We start from the raw sequence: 16,717 nt of genomic DNA, 5'->3' as shown, positions 1-16,717 counted from the left end.
AACAAAGGGAGACAGACAACGATCCTACTAGGCCAGGTGTCATTCAGATCGCGCAAGGGTAGAGGGGAAAGGGAGAAGTGCAAGGGGGAAAGGGGAGAGAGGAAAGTGCATTACAGGGTCAATAGCATACAGGAAATAACAAGGGCCAACTAGTGGCAGTGCGAGTAAGTGCAGATAAGTGCTGGGAAGGGGGGGCTGTGGGATACAGACACAGTCCCGTAGTGCAGAGGGTGCCAGGGAGGCAGTGCAGGGGAGAGTGGCTGGGCCATGGACCGAGAACGGCGAGTGGCCCAGTTGCAGATTCAGTGCAGTTTCAGTATCTTTAGTAGGGGAGAGGGGAAGAGAAAGCGGAGGCGAAGAGGAAGGTTTTGAGGTGCTTCCGGAACCGGAGATGGTTCTCCTCAAGTTTCAGGGAGGCAGGAAGGCTGTTCCAGAGGGAGGCCCTTGCAGCGGAGAGAGATCTGCCACCAACTCGTTGTTTGGAGAAGTGGCTGACCCTGAGGGATTGGAGGCGGATGAGCGAAGAGCTCGAGAAGGAAGATATTTAGGAAGAGAGAGTTGAAGGTATTTTGGCCCAAGGCCTCAGAGGGCCTTATGGATAATGCAGAGGGTTTTGAACTTGATCCTCGCAGTCACTGGGAGCCAGTGTAGTGATTTCAGTCCTGGAGAGATACGGTCCCTGGGCTTGAGGCCAAGGACAAGTCTCGCAGTCCCATTCTGGATGAGTTGCAAAGGGCAGAGAGTAGAGGCAGGCAGATTTAGATAGAGGCTGTTACAGTAGTCCAGCTTCGAGAGAACCAGGGCTCTGGAGACAGTGAGCTTCTGGGGGAAGGAGAGGAAAGGAAGGATACCTCTGAGGAGGTGTAGCTGGTAGTGTGACTTCTTCGAGGCGTCAGATATGTGAGGAGAGAAGGAGAGTGGGGAGTCGAACGAAGATGACCCCGAGGTTTTTTTGCCTTGCAGGTAGAGGGCCAAGAGAGTCCGGCCAGAGAGCTGCAGGGAAGGAGGGAGTGGGTGTGCCGATGAGTAGAATCTCAGTCTTACTGGCATTATTACTGGCATTAAGGCAGAGGTCATTGGCGGCACACCAGTCCTGGATAGCAGAAAGACAGTCAGAGATGAGGGAAGGAGAAGAGGAGGCCGAGGGTGAATAGGGAAAGCATTGCCCACCCTAATGATGTTGTCTTTTACCAGGAGACGACCAGAAAACCAGCTGATCGAGTAGCACGGATCAGCAAAAGGGGACCAGTTCACCTATCGAAGGAACGGCCCGATACCAAGGAGGCGTCTGCGACTTTCAGCACAAGATGAGGTTGATTTCAAGTTCAGTTCAGCGTAGTCAGGACAGATAGCCACAAACAGGAAGTGGGGTGGACTACAGGAGAGCCTTTATAAACAGGGAAATGTAGTTTCAAAAGGGAAAAAGAAAGAAAATTAGTGTTTGGGAGAATTTTCTGTTATATTTTGTTAAAACTGCTGAAGAGCACAAATAAACAAGTTGAAGCATAATGCTCGCCTCTGTGTCTTTGATAGAATCAAGACTCCCTGCGCAATTAGCAGGGGTAGTCTTCATTCTCCTGGTATATCCTGCATGCCCCCTCCCCCCACAACAATACCAACTAAGCTTTTCTTTCCCGTTTCCTCAGCATACAGGAAGAGTTGGATACTGAAGCAGATGCCATGAGAGTGTCGCAACAGGACCTGCTTTCAGGTGGTGAATCTTTCTACACGCCCGATTTCAACGCTGCCTCTGCTGTGATCAACCGAAACCTTATCCAGAAGGCTGGCTACCTTAATATTCGAAGGTGAGGAGGACCGGTTTAATGCTAATGTTAAATTATTTGTCTCAACCGTTCCTTTATGCACATTTAATTGAAAGAAATACAAGGACATTCTGATCTGCTAATAATCAAGGCTCAGGTGTGCCGGCCGGGTGTTTGTATTACGTGTACACAAAAATTGGATTGCCTGACACTCGTGTCAATAAGGACACAAAACCTGCTATATCACCTGTTGGGTAAAAACCCATTGTCAGTAGATTTCAGGGACCTGTGACTAAATCCTCTGCCTCACTCTGGGGACATCTAGTGGGATGACCAAAGGGGCAGTTTGCCTCCCAAAGCTAGAGGATGGGCACGGAAGGGGCGGGGGGAGAGGATACACAGCTTTCCCTCCCTGGCTCCCAATTGCACTGCAGAGGACAGCCATGAGTGGGAATCTATGCGGACCCCCTCCCCAGGTTGAAGAGTCTAAATTTCCAACTAACCAGACTCAAAGTCCCAGAGAGAAAAAACAAACCCACAGACTTGTTCAAATTTGGCTTGATAAAAGGATTCTTTTAATTAACTCATTTGGTTGTTCTTGAAGGCTCCATGATAAAGGATATTGCATGAATATGCAGAGCTTAGAATTTCCTTGGGTGATGCAATCTTGCCCGTCCACCGTTCATGGCAAATGGTCCAATCTTAATAATCCATTGTGTTAGGGAGAATTCTCAGAAATTTGCTTATTCCTCTCTACCTTAGAGCCTTAGAGACCCCCCCCAGCTCTTTTTGCTGGACTTTAGGACCTTTCATTTCTAACCTGGAGAGAGTGAGAACTTTTTCCCACTCTCTCATGCATTTTTCTGCTCTGACTCAGATTTCTTCTGCGTCTGTCTTCTGCTTAGCTCTGCCCTCCAGGTGGATGTTCTTCCTTGCGGCTTGCTCCACAGGACTTCTGCTACTGATTCCTCTCTCTAATGTGGATCCTTTGACGCTTTCATAATTCCAGCTGCAACGAGAGAGGATGTTCCATTGATGCATTTCTCATAATGGGTCTCGAACCTAAGGGTCAGAAACTATGCCAGCCACTTCTAAAGGTTCACAAATACAATCATGTTGTTCAATCCCCAAATAGCCATAAAACACAACAGATATTTAATGGGAGGAAGGATGAACGGAATCCCTTCCTGGTAGCCCCCCCACCCTCTGTGTTAAGCTTGGTGGGCTCACCTCCCTGGATTTGGCAAAGGTGTCATTGGCTCTTATTTTACAGGCTGTGTTCAACCAAGCAAGCTAACCATGAAGGTAAGGGCTAAATCTAAGATGGGAGCAATCTACAACCATCTAATAATAATAACATAACAGTCCTAGTGGATTCTATTCAAGTAAAAAGGGCCTATACTAAAAACCCTATTGCCAATGCTTACTGCTATGCTACAAAAGAGTGTGGGATAATGTTCACAAGAAAAGAAAGAAGTGTTCACAAAATGATAAGTCAGGATGTTATGGCCAGGGTCTCCCTTCCCCACATTTTAGCACGGGATCAGAGCGGGACTCTTGAGCACAGCACACTCCTGGGCTTCTAAGGTACAAGCTCAGTTCCTTTCCTCAATATCGGGGCCCTCTGTGCCCAAGTCTCTTATGTAAAATTCTCTTGCTTCAGAGGGCCTGATGAATCAAGCAACAAAACAAGTTATTTCTATTAATCTACATGCCTGGCGATTACTCTTCACCCGAGGATCCCCCTCAGCCGGGCTCCAATCCCTTTCAGGTCGGCCTCCCTCAATCAGGCTCAGACCAACAACTCACTGTGGACATACGTCAGTAGGGCTCACGTTTGTCACCAATGCCAATCACTTCGCTTTTCAAATTCATCATCTTGTAATATTCAGGAGTCTCAATGTCTTTTTAAACAATGCTCTGGGCTACCTTCTTCCCTTTACTTGGGTCTCCCTCAACTGGGCTCAGACCTTCCTTGATTCTATGGCAAGTGCAGCTTTTACATGATCACAATTTACACAGCGTTCCCCTCAGTAACACAGTTCACTTCACAACGTGTCAAAGACCTTCGCCTCTACAAGGCGTTTTGTCTTGACCCTTGTGTGACAACTTTGACACCTCACGCCAGCCTCCCATAGGGCCTCTTGGTTCTTGTTGTTTTCTCAGTTCAACCTATTCTCCTTGTTCAGGAGCAGGGCATTTGTTAGTCTTTCGAATGAGCGCCCACAAGGCGCTGGACCACTCTAATCCTGATACCTCGTTGGTGCACAAAAAGACCTTTGTCTATTATGAAACACTGGTGTACGAGCGCGATACAAATAAAATATCACATCATATCATATGTTCTTTACTTTACACAAATGTTGCCACTATAACCATGAGCTTAACACAGTCTGGTTCACTATCAATTTCGTCTGATTCACCGGCTGTGCTGAATTTGTTGGCTTTTCTTCCACTGGAGTCAAGGACGGTACCACGGCGGCAAGCTATTTTCTCTGCCCTGGCTTTCAGTGCGGGAGGGACCTGTGTACCGTTGACATCTGTCACACCAATCGCCAGCTGCTATTCCCGGTCTTGGGGTTCTTTTATCGGAGGGTTTGTGGGTCTGGGATGAAAAGGGCGAGGGCAACTCCTTTCTTGTCCTTTCAGTTTCCACCACCTTTCTCCTCTGTTTGAACTGCCGTCCCGGAATAGCTGCTTCCTCGTGCGTTAGACGTTTCCTCAAGGTGTGCTCTCTTGTTCCACCTTTTATCCTTGCGGGGAAGGGAAAGGGCTGTCAGGTGTGTGTAGTTACCGGCAATTGTCTGACTCTGCCTGACCCTTGGGCTCTGGTGTTTGTCCATTTTCTTTTGCTGTGTGACGAAGTTTTTGTGTAGGAAAAGGGGTAGGGGATAGAGTTTATAGGTATCCTATGGGGTAGGATGGGGAAAAGTCATACGGAAGTTGGTACTGTTACGCTCACCTGGCTCCCACAGAGGTGTCGATCGGAACTGGACAGCTGCGGTCTCCACCAATGTGACGCGTAGGGCCGAGATGACAGACTGGACTGGCCAACCTAGCTTCGTTTGCTTGGCCTGTAGGAATATTCTTCTGCAAATGGAGAAAGGGAATTAACCACCCGTGGAGTTGGGCGTAAATCCCCCCACCCCCGCTGTTCTCCCCACAGATCACCTTTGATGTTCCCTCTTATAGTCTCACCTGATGGTTTGAAAATATGAGCTCTCCATCCTGCATTGAGCGCAGGGGCGCGTTGATAACCAGTTGCTTCACTGGCTCGAAGGAATTGGTGAGTTCCAGAACAATACTGACTCCGATATTCCTGACAAGACGCTGTAAGTATAAAGTTCGTAAGAGTTCAAATGCCTGACTTTGCACTCTTTCTCCGATTCCTTGCAGGTTGCAGCTTGACCCTAATGAAGAGTTCCACGTGGCAACCGGTAGTATTCTGGTAAGGATTTGTATTTTCCAACACAGTTTGATAAAATAATGTCAATATGTAGCCTGTTGCTTTATCCCTTATTCAGGCGCTGAGAGAAAGTATGAAGTCTTGGGGAATAATACCTCCGGCGGTAAAATCAGGTAAGTCTATTGTGGTGAGGAGGGTTCCCCTTGTTAGTTCCTTTGTTTCACCTTGCTGTCCTTTTGTTTCCCCTTAGGGGCCGGGGTTCGGCGAAGATGAAGTGGAAGCTGCGCCGACCCGAGAAGAGGAATAGTACCCCCGGTGGTAAAATCAGGTAAGTGTATGGGAGGGTAACTAATATTCCTCTGTGTATTCCCTTGGCTCACCTTGCTGTTCTTGTCTTCTCCTTAGGTGCCGGAGTGTGGCGGGAACATGCAGGAGGATGCGGTGGAATGTGAAGATGCTGCGAAGGCCGGTGAGTTCAGCGCGGCGCTGCAGCAGGTGAGGCGACGCGCATAAAATAACTAACTTCTTTCTTCCAGCTCGAAGGCGCGATGGATCGGGAATTCAGGTAAGGATTAAAGGTATTGCTCTTGTTCTAACCTTTTTCTCCTTCTTTATCCCTTTTTCTAGGAGCTCCAAACACGAGGTGGGCGTGGCAGAAGGCTGGATGCACACTTGCAGGCACGGTGAGCGTTACGCTGCTGGATGCAGAATAACGCGAAGCGTGTGCTGCTCTTCGGGCGTGGTTTAAATAGCCTTCCAAAGTAGTCCCAGGTAAGTATTCCTCCCCATCCCGCCCGAGTAAAAAATAGTCCCTAAGTAAAGTAGTCCCTTCCAAGCCTCTTTTGGCTTGGAGCTCTTGCAGCATGGTCTGCATCAGGTAAGTTTGCAGCATGGTCTGCATCAGGTGAGTTTTAATCTATGAGCCTGGCACCTATGGCGCCAGGACTGAATCTCCATATGAGCCTGGCGCCATAGGTGCCAGGACTGGACCCAAATAGACCCTAGCAGGGGTTGTTGGGCTTGCTTAGGATAACTTGATGCCTGCTTCCGGGGTTGCTGGACGTGGTCTGGGTCCCCGGGGGTAGGCATCATGACAGGTACCATGTCTCAACCTTCAGTGTTCCACTTCCACTCCCTGAAGACCCCCCATCCAGGTGATCCTCCCGCACTGGTACACCCCCAGCTGCAGTAAGGGACACATGGGTCACCATTGTACTAAAATGGTTCCATCTTCTTTTTTCGGCAACACTTGATAACTTGTCCTTTCATGAGCCTTCTTCTACCTATCTGGGTGGGGAGGTCTTGATAGTGCTTTTGTCTTTGACGGGCTTCCTTGCAAAAGCCCACCAAAGCTCTCTGTGTGCCTGAAAGGATAGGAAGTTGGGGAGGTGACTAAAACTCCCCAGGTCTTTGTCCTGCAGTGTAGCTGCCTGGATCCAGTTTGAACTGGAAGGCTGGCTGTCCTTTCATGTAAGGCTTCAATAATTATTGGCTGTTCAGGCCATTTTCCTGCATGAAGGCGAGAGTCATGTAACGGCAAGGGAGAGTCGAACCATGGAACAAAGACTCTGAGGAATGATGTCTGGAGCCATCTTCAGTGACTGCTGAGTAACCACTGCTGCTCCAACCTCCTCTTCTGAATGACAGGGAAGATGCAGACTGGACAATTTCCTCCCCTGGAAAGGTGGGACCAACCAGTCTGGTGTCAACCTGCATTTGAGCCATCCCTTGAAGAGCTGTGACCGTCCTGGGCTGCGATTCTTCAATACCTTGGGACCTGGATCAATCTGCAGTGCATCGTCTCCTGAAGCGTGGTTTCATCTGGAACTTTGTGGGCATCCTACTGTGCTTACAGTGAATTTCCCGCTCTGAGGCGTCTCCCCTTCCAAGTAGGTGGCAGAGAAACAGCAGTAAGTCTGTGACAACCGTCGGTGAACCAAAGCCTGTGTCGCGTCCCAACAAGCCAGTAACAATAGTCTACTGGGAGTCCCATCACAAGAAGCTGACTGTCTGCTCCAGCCAATAGTTCCTTCTTCAGCCTCCAGGCCAAGAATCCAAACGGGTGCTGCTGTCGCCTCACTGGGGACTCGCTGGTAGCACAGTCTTCTTTCAATGGATTGCTTTTCTCCCGCAGATCCCTCATCCGATAGATATCACCTTCCAGATTCAGCTGCTCTGAAAAAACTTCGACAGGGGCCTATTGGACCTCGACTTGGCCATCGATCCACCTTGGCCCATTGCTTGATCGTCGGCTCCGGACGTGACTTCGGCTTTGTATATATACTGCACCACTAAGCCCGGTACCTCAGTTCCTTTTTTCTGTGCACTCAGCACGCTGTGTTGTGATCTTATTAAAGTTTATTTTGGGGTTTCAGGTGAAGTTGTAATGCTTTTCAATGTTTTCATCTGTGTGTATATCCTGTAAATCATTGTTCATAGTTGGGTCATGATGGAAGGTTTCTTTTGTAAGGTTCTTGTGAAAATGTTTGTGTTTGGTCCACGTTCTGTTCAGTGGAATGACTCCGGTGAGTCTAGCCACAGCCTATAATGTATGTTCCTGAATAAATATTAATATCCCTGTCCCCGTGTCCGTATTCTTTCATACTGATCCTACTTTACAACACTTCTCTTGAGGAACGTTGGCAAATTTTTCCAATCTTCCAATTCATTTGATGTTTTTTCATCATATTTTGTCTTCAGAAACTACCATGTCTGTGCCTCAGATTTCAGGGTTCAAATGCTGCTTTGATTTCAGCTCCAAGATGTCGGTGACTGACCCGCATGACATCTGTGTGTGGTACCTCAGCACGAATCACAACACAGAGGGGTGCACATGCTGTGGCAAAATGAACCCTAAGTCTGTTCGGGAGCAGGCAACCAAACTCAGTGGGCTGACCGCCATCTAAGTCACTGGTGCGGTCGACCATTCGGTCTTTGGCGGCCGAAATGAGGGAACCACACCTGAGTAAGAGAGTAGGAACCGGCTCAAGGCGAAGAAAAGATCCCTCTCATCTCCGTCCTCTCATAAAAAGAAGAGGCATCGCCAACACAGACGCGACTCCTAGTCATCGTCGGAATGGGCTAAGTCGGCGGCAGGGCCGACGTCCAGGCAAGAGTGGGAGGACTTCAAGTCGCAAATGTTGGCTGTGTTTGAGAAGAAGGCTGTGGGTGCGGGTGAGCCCCTCAAACAGCTGGCCTGGTAGCTCCAGATGCGCCTGGTGATTTCAGCGCCAAGATAACCCCATTAATGATGACTGGGTGGACTACTTCACTGATCGGGCAGACCTCATGGCTTTGGCAGAGGGATTGCATGATGCCAGTGGGCTAGATATGTCTCCGGATGTTGTTACAACAAAGTCATCCATATACCCATACTCCCACCAAATTCAGGGCCCTTGTGGACAGCGTAGTTGATACTCTGGGGCTGACTACTTCTACTGCACCTGTCCAGGGCTACAAGCCCATGGATAATTTGGATGAAGGGGTTAGGGAGAATTCTCAAAATATGCTCTTTCCTCTCTACCTTAGAGACCCCCAGCTCCTTTGCTAAACTTTGGGGCTTTGAACCTTTTAATTCTGTTTTCCGTGTTTTATTCTTTGGTTATGGAGTTTTAGGTAACTCCATAGGCATTATCTTTTCATGTGTCACACAGCACCCTCAGTGCAGTGACACAGGGTTGTCTTTTAGGCTTCCCAAAGGTTTAAATATCTTCTCTGGGGTGTACTACTGTTCCCCAGAGAATGTAAGGTTAAATTGACTTTACTAGTCTTTTTAAATTCCTAGACCCAACACACACTATCTTACAATAGAGTGCTGGAGGGGTTAACTAGTATCCCCTGTGTCTAAACACTCTTGTAGCAGTCGAATGCTACCCTTTCCTATCGAAATGGCTGGTGGCAGTGGTTTTACAATGAACGGCCATAATTTTTCCCCACTGCCGACACCAGTAGCTAAAAAGCGCAGGAGCCATGTTTTTCAAGATGGCACCTTAAGCCCCTTTCTTTAAACAGGCCCCGGGCTTCGTTTGACATTTCTTTTTGGAAAAGCCCTTCTAGTGTTTCTCTCTGCGTGCCAAACTAGGTTTGGTCCCTTTGTTCGGATGCTTTTGCCGGCTTTAGGACTGAAGACCGCCTCTGGCACCTGAGTGTCTGGGGAGTGCAGGAAGTGAAGGAGGTGCCTGATCCATGTGCTTAGTCTCCTAGGAGACCCAAATTCACTCTGGCGTGAGTGGCTGGCTGACTGTCCGGTAAGGACAGCCACCCTGCTGGGTGAGTGGTAGCTAGGCTGGAATAAAAGGGAGAAAACGGTTTAAAAGGCGAGTCTCTTGGATTGGAAAGAGTCGACCTCTGGAACAAAAGAACCGAAGTAGAGCTGGAAGAGGATAGCTGCTGCAACTCCTGGACCGTTGGTTTGCCCGGTGAAGTCCTGGTGCAGATCCGAATTGACAAGTTCATCTTGACAGAGAAGCCCCTGCAAGGGCGACTTCTTCCTTTTGAGTTGGTGGGACCAATCAACTCGTAAGCCACCTGGATACCATTCTCGAAACTGGGTAGGATTAACCAGGGGGGAAGGGGGCGGGGGAGTACACCAGGCCGTGTCCTTTACTACAGCTACTCAAACTGAAGTGACTCCATTTTGTCAGTGTTTTCCGATGATACTGTGCAGTACAGGAGTCCCCTGACGTCCTCCTCCCTCTTGTCCCCACGACTGAGGCTCAAGAACAGTGAGATCTGCAGGAACTGCCAGGAACCAACGTCTTCAACTACATTTTATTCTTCATATTAAGGTACTGTGCCAACCCGATTGAGAGAACTTACCTCTCGCGGTGAAAGTTTGTGGAACTTTCCCAACTTGCAGGCTTAATCAGCTTGTGACCCAACATATGATTATTTTTCATACAAACTACTTCTGAGAACTTTTGCAAAGACTTTACCGTTTACTTCAAGAGCTGCTCTTTCCTATCCAAGACACTGGTGTTCTGGTGAACTGAAACTAGTTGCACTGCCTAAGAGTATTTGTGATCTATTCTGCTAACTTGTGCCTTTTACTCCCATTGAAAGTAACTGAAATGCCATTTTGCATTTCAGGGGAGCCTAATTTTCCCAGACTTATTGGTTCAGTACTGAAGTGTTTGCGTATAATATTAAGTTGCCTCCTTCTAGTGAATGTTTTCTAAATGATTGTGTAGTGTTTACCAAAAAACCTTGCGTATAAGTGTCTACTTGAACCACTGTGATTGTAAGACCTCTGTGTAACTCCACTACAGCTCACATTCCCTCTTGAGATAAGTCTGGCTGCTCAGCTCGCTACCAACAACCTGTGTAGTACAGACTTATACCAAAGGTTGGTTTGGCTAACACCGCTAGTCCTAATTGTATGTGGCGGTCCCAGAGGGTACTGCGTGCTATTCTGCCTAACAGAGGGTCCACCACGGAGAGGAATATGCCGCTCATCCAGGCTATAGCCGAACCAGTCGCCTCCTTGTGGCAATGGCCTTGCTCCATTCCCCCAGTTAATTCCAAACTGACCAGCAAGTACAGGCCGGCAAGAGGGGATCCATCTTTTGTTTCCTCTCGCGCTACACCAGAGGGGTTGGTTGTTTGGGCGGCCACAGTATCCACCAGGGCAGCTTCATCCAATTCCAATTTGCCACCTGACAGGGAGGGCAAGAAAGTGGATGCTATTGCGAAAACGATCTTCTCCTCAGGGAGCATGGCCTTAAAGGCTACGAATGTTTCGTACGGCTTCTCAAAATATTTTTTTGGAGCATGCATCCGAATACGTCCTTGAAGGGGAAATGCGGGATGGGTTCATGCAGCTGGTGGATGACGGAAAGGAATTGGCGAGGCAGTCCTTGCAAACGGGCCTGGACGTGGCAGACTGCGTTGGTCAGTCGATGGTGTTGGCTATGGTCGTTAGGAGGTAGGCCTACCTGTGCCCCTTGTGGTTTTCTCCTAATCTTCAGAGTAGGTTGGTGGACATGCCTTTTGATGGGGAATACCTCTTCGGCCCAAAGGCCAATGACTCCTTGGAGAAATTCAAGGAGTCCAAGTTTGCTGCAAAGTCACTAGGCCTAACTGCGCAACAGCCAGCCAAGCCTGCCTTCAGCTTTGCTTCTAGGAGCAAAGACTACAGGTGCTACATCCCCAACGACAGGAAAGTGCAGCTCCCGCAGGCGAGGTAGGGGCAGAGGTGTTTCTTATGCTCTGAAAGGGCAGGGGGGCATGCAGAGGCCAGCAGACAGAAGTGGCGGGGGTAGCTCCATCTTCAAAGCAGGTTTGATTTTCCCCTATCAACTGGTTGGAGGATGGCTGTTCGAGCATTGGCCCCAATGTCGGGAGATTACCTCAGATGCCTGGGCCCTGGAGCTAGTGCAGTGGGGTTGGCTGCTCTTCTTAAGGAAATCTTCAAGCAGACCCCCACCACTTCCTTGCCAGCTGGAACAGGAGCTACAGGAAGAACTGCAAGCCTTTTGTTAAAGGGTGCCATTGAAGAGGTACTGCTCGAGCAGAGAGGGTCGGGCTGGTGTTCCCGGTATTTCCTGGTACCCAAGAAGGGGGAGGTCTTTTTCCCAGCTTGGACCTCAGGGCCTTGAACACGTTGCTGAGGAAAGACCTTGACAATGGTGACGTTGAGAGAGATTATCCATGCTCTCGAGTTACAGGACTGGCTGGTGTCCATAGATCTTCAGGATGCTTTCTTCCATGTGCCGATAACACTGAAAGCACAGGAGGTTCCTCATAGGGGTCAAGCACTATCAGTTCAAGGTGCTTCCCTTTGGATTGACCTCCGCACCGAGCGTCTTCACCAAGCGTATGGTGGTGGTCGCAGCTCAGCTCAGAAGAACCGGGTTCCACGTATTCCCATACTTAGACGACTGGCTGATCCGAGGGAGGTCACCGAAGCAGGTTACGTCCCATTTCGAGGATACTTGCTCACTACTCCACAGGTGGGCTTCTCCCACACGACACCAGTTCAGAGGTTCCAATTCATCGTGGCAGTCCTAGACACTCAGGCAGGGAAGACTTTTCTGACCGCGGAGAGATTAGTCGGCATTGCGCAGACTGGGCTGCTTTTCGAGAACCACGTCACCTTAAGAGCGGGCTTCCTTCATCTGCCTCTTAGGTCTCATGACCATCTGCAGTTTTCTAGTTCCAAAGGCCAGACTGCAAAGGAGATTGTTGCAATTGCTCCTACAAGGTCAGTGGTCCCAATACCTCAGACGCCTGAAGGAGGTCCTCAAGGGGTCCCGGCCCGTGGTCAACAACCTTTCTTGGTGGGCCAGCAGCAGCAATTTCCTAGCGTGGGAGCCTTTCTGGCCTCTGTGGCCTCATGTTCGAGTGGTCATGGATGCATCCTTGGAAAGTCCTCACTGTGAGGACTTGCAGGTGAGTGGCCTTTGGTCAGCAATGGAAGCCAAGTGGCAGATCATCAGGCTGTAGTTGGTAGCCATCAGGTTAGCCCTGCAGGAGTTTGCCCCATTTCTGAAGGGGAAGCATGTACTGATCTTGACAGATGATACAGCGGCCATGCACTACCTGAACATGCAGGATGGCGTGCACTCCCTCCCCCTCTGCAGATAGGTGATGCAGCTGTGGTTCTGGCTGTTAGAGAACCAGATCTCGGTCTCGGCAGTTCATCTGGCGGGGACAGATAACAGTTTGGATGCTCTGCAGGCAGAGCACGGCCTCACACAAGTGGGAAGTGTGCCAGAAAATACCAGAGGTCTTCTCTCTCTGGGGCACCCCAGCAGTGGATGTGTTTGCCACAGAGTCCAACAGGAAGTGCAAACAGTTTTGCTCATGGGAATTCCCAGTGAACACCGCACTAGGGGATGCATTTCAGTTGGACTGGATCTCTCCTGTCCACTATGTCTTCCCCCCGATTCCTGTCATTCCATGGGTTCTCAGGAGGCTGGGGAGGTTTCAAGCAGCCCTGATCTTGATCTCCCCGGATTGAGCGAAGAAGACCTGGAACTTAGACCTTCTAGATTTGGCCACCTTCCCACCTCCCCGGTTGCCTCGTTGCCTGAATCTCCTAACCCAGTCGGAAGGTTGGGTGCTCCGCCTGAACCCAGAACCCCTCAACCTACATGCTTTGGTCTTGAGAGGATGAGATATGACTGGGACCTCTCTGAGGAGGTGCTTGAGGTGTTGCTGGCTGCACACAGACCATCTACAAGATCTCTGTACGCATGCAGGTGGAGAAGATTTGAGGCGTGGTGCTGGGAACGCGAGACTGACCCCATCTCATGCCACCACTACAGTGATGGAGTTCCTTCTGTCACTGCCCTCTGCAGGCCTTAAGGTCATCACTTGGCGCCTTTGTCTGTGTTCATAAGGTCTCCGGATCAAGGCTCTATCTTCACAACCCCGGTTATAGCCCAATTCCTGAAGGGCCTTGTGAATAATTGTTTGCCTGTTCCTTTTGTTGTCCCAGATTGACATTTGAACCTGGTTTTCACTTACCTGATTGCGGCTCCCTTTGAGCCTCTGCACTCTTGTTCCTTGCGGCTGCTTACATTAAAAACAGCCTTTCTAGTTGCCATCGCCTCAGCCAGATGGGTCAACTATTTTCAGGCCCTTTCTTGTAAACCTCAATTTCTGTTTTTTCCACAAAAAGGTATCGCATATGGTGTGACTGGGGTTCCTGGCAAAGGTGGTGTCAGAATTTCATCTTTCTCAGGCTTTAGATCTTCCTGTGTTCTATCATCCTCCACACCCCTCTAAGGAGTAGGAGCGCTTCCACCTGTTGGACTCCAAAAGGGCGTTACATTTCTAGGTGGCAGGAATGGCGGAATATAGGAAAACAGACCAGTTGTTTGTAGCCTACTCCATGTCGAGAAAAGGCCTAGTTGTAACCAAACAGACAAGTTTACAATGATCTGTATCGCAGAAGGTGAATATAAGTGTCGCCAGAAACGCACCCCCCTTAGAGAGAGGCAATAATGGACACACCCTGGAAGGGGAATGAGGCCAGGACCAAGTGCGGGTGAGATCAAAAAGAGCTTTATATAACTCAATATAGGGCATGCAAAGGACTCTGCAAACTCTGAGAGCGCTCTGTCTGACAATAGCAAAGACAGTCAGTTATATTACAAATACACGTCATGCATGAGGTAGGCTATAGGGGCCACAGACTCCTAGGGATTGGGTGGTGATGGCAGGTGGTATACATTGTATGCAGTTGCTTCTCCAGGATTGGCAGACGTTGGTGCTGGGCCACGTGGGGCGGGAGGTCAGCTGGGCTCATCGGGGTGTAGCGCTGGGCCGGATATGCCTTGTAACAATGATTGATAGCTAAACTAAGATTTGCCCTTTTGGCCACACATTCCCACCCATCCGTCACACTTCATATTTTCGGTTGATTTGCAACTCTTGTAAGCGCTGACCTTAGATCAATACATGGCCAGGAACATTGATATGTGATCTGGAGTGTCCTAATGCATCAGTTTGGGAGGCACCTTAGGTTCAAACAATCAGGTCTCATGGGCGTAGTCGGGGGCATGGGCGGGGCTGCTTGACTAACCATCCTTGGCAATTTCGGTGAGGGATGGTATTATGATCTGTTGGTACACGTGTGGGCGCCCCCCCTTTCTAGGGTCATTAACTCGGGGTCGATGGAGGTACTACTGACCCGTGGGGGGGTGGGCATGTGACTGGTGCCTGAAAGGCGGTGGGATTTAGGACCAGGTAGCTCGTAAGTCACGGAGTCAGGCTGTGGCGGCCTCCGACACGGGGGAGGGTGGCGGATGCTTGAAACGGGTCCAGCAGGGTCGGGAGGGAAGGCAAGGCTTTGCTGTTTGAACGCCGTCTATCTCGAGAGAGCCTGGGCAGGAGGAGGGGAAAATGGCCTTGCAGCTTCGTGCATGGCATCCTGCATGAGGCGGTTTACTGTTGTGTGGGTGAGGGGGCGACACATGGGGGTTTCTAGAAGCATTCATATGTATTTGCATTAACATGGGGTACTAGCTGAAGATAATCTTTTGTTTACATAGCATTTCACATCTACAGTTGACATACGAACATGAGGTAGTGTCAGGCAGGTGTGTATAAAGAGAGCAACACAGGTTATTTTTTTCTGTTATCAGCTGTCCAGTCTTTGTACAGTTCGTCATTATATACAATATCGGTTGCACCTTTTTCTCTTTGCCCATTCTCCTTTAGATTAGCAGCGAACGTTAGTCAACAAGGCACATATTACATAAATGGTTTCTACAAGTTGCAAGGGCTTTCGGGGTGGGTATGGGTGTGAGGCGCCACGCCGTCTATAGTTGGGGGGGGGGGGGGGGGGGCTTGGTACAGGGGTCAGGGCCTGCAGGGTTTGTGCTCATCTCAGTTACATCCTAATGTTCTCGTTCATAGCTGGGGCAATGATGCACTGCGGAAGGTTAACGGCCACAGTGTTTTATTTTGTTGTTTGCTTGCGTCTGGTGACTCGTGAGAATGAGTCTTCAGCGGATCTGCCATGCAGTGGGAGGTGGGGGAAGAGAATTCTCCCTAACACCTAGGAAGAGGGGATAGTTGGATCTGGCAGAAGAGCAGTGTCTTTCTGTGGCTCTGCTGGATGCCTGGTGAAGAGTGCCCCAACAAAGTGGAAATACCTCAGCTAGAAGCTCTTCTGGGTCAAGAGCTCCAACTCTACCACACCATCCAGGTGTGTGGGGGGCACAATTATCGTGCGATTCAGGAACACTATTAGCAAGGCAGAGAGCAAAAGTCACTGGTGAGCCAAAGTCCAACGGCTGGGCCCACTCTTAGAGAGAACAGAGCACAAATGCCCTCAAGATCACACAGTTACACTAGGCTTAGAAAGTCTTGCAGAGGGTTCAGAAAAGAGTTTAGAGAGGCTTTAGAAAAGTTAGCCAGGGTGTCCCAGGCTAACCCAGGTTCGAAAGCCGGGGGCTAAATCTACCCCGTACATTCGGTTGCAAGGGAAGCCAGGCGGGAAACGGTACCTTAAGTGGGAAGGATCCTCCAGCGGTGGCAGTTGTTCCTGGTAGTGGTTGCAAGTTGCGGCGTCGTCCAGGGGAAGAGAAGATCTCGACGTGGAGGAAAGATACAGGTCGTTGCACTACCAGGGCAGAAACCAGCCACCGAGTTTTCCGGTAAAAGGTGGTACCTTTATCTCGCGGTTGTGGTAAAACGTGGTATCCCGGTTGCCGGGGTGCTTAGCACGGGCAAGGCAGCCACGAGATATGTCTGGAAAGCGAAAAGACGGTGAAACTGGTGATCCCCACCAGTCAAAGGAAGAAGACTCTCCGGCGGGAGATCTCCTCTGTCGTTGGGAAAAGTGGTGAGACGGTTCAGCAGGGCTCCACCGGTTGTGGTGTCGTGGCAGGTCGGCTCAGCTTCTCCCTCGTCGGATTCTTAGGTCCTGTGGCGACTTCTGAAGTTCTAGTCCCCAAAGCCCTGCTTTTATGCAGCAAAACCCCATTCACTCAGCCTAGCTGTCACTCAAACAGGCTAAGTGGTGAGCCGGCCGGCTCACCACTTGGGCCAATCAGGACGGAGTGCGACTTGAGTTGCCTAGGCAACTCAGTCCAGG

General features: G+C 49.8%; 1 protein-coding gene across 2 annotated transcripts in view; it reads left to right on the top strand.

Annotated features, from left to right (window-relative positions):
* The window catches only part of APPL2 (adaptor protein, phosphotyrosine interacting with PH domain and leucine zipper 2), a 697,737-nt gene that overhangs the window by 452,688 nt on the left and 228,332 nt on the right, over nt 1–16,717 (top strand). For both annotated transcript variants that reach the window (XM_069629945.1, XM_069629944.1), the window contains exon 10: nt 1,647–1,805. In XM_069629945.1, the coding sequence (XP_069486046.1) occupies nt 1,647–1,805 (159 nt within the window). The remainder of the gene's footprint in view (nt 1–1,646; nt 1,806–16,717) is intronic.

The sequence above is a fragment of the Ambystoma mexicanum genome, chromosome 12 (genome assembly GCF_040938575.1).
Source record: "Ambystoma mexicanum isolate Mex_15411 chromosome 12, UKY_AmexF1_1, whole genome shotgun sequence".
In the NCBI taxonomy this organism is placed as follows: Eukaryota; Metazoa; Chordata; class Amphibia; order Caudata; family Ambystomatidae; genus Ambystoma; species Ambystoma mexicanum.
Note: the sequence above shows the minus strand (reverse complement) of the source record. Positions and strands in the feature narration are given on the sequence as shown.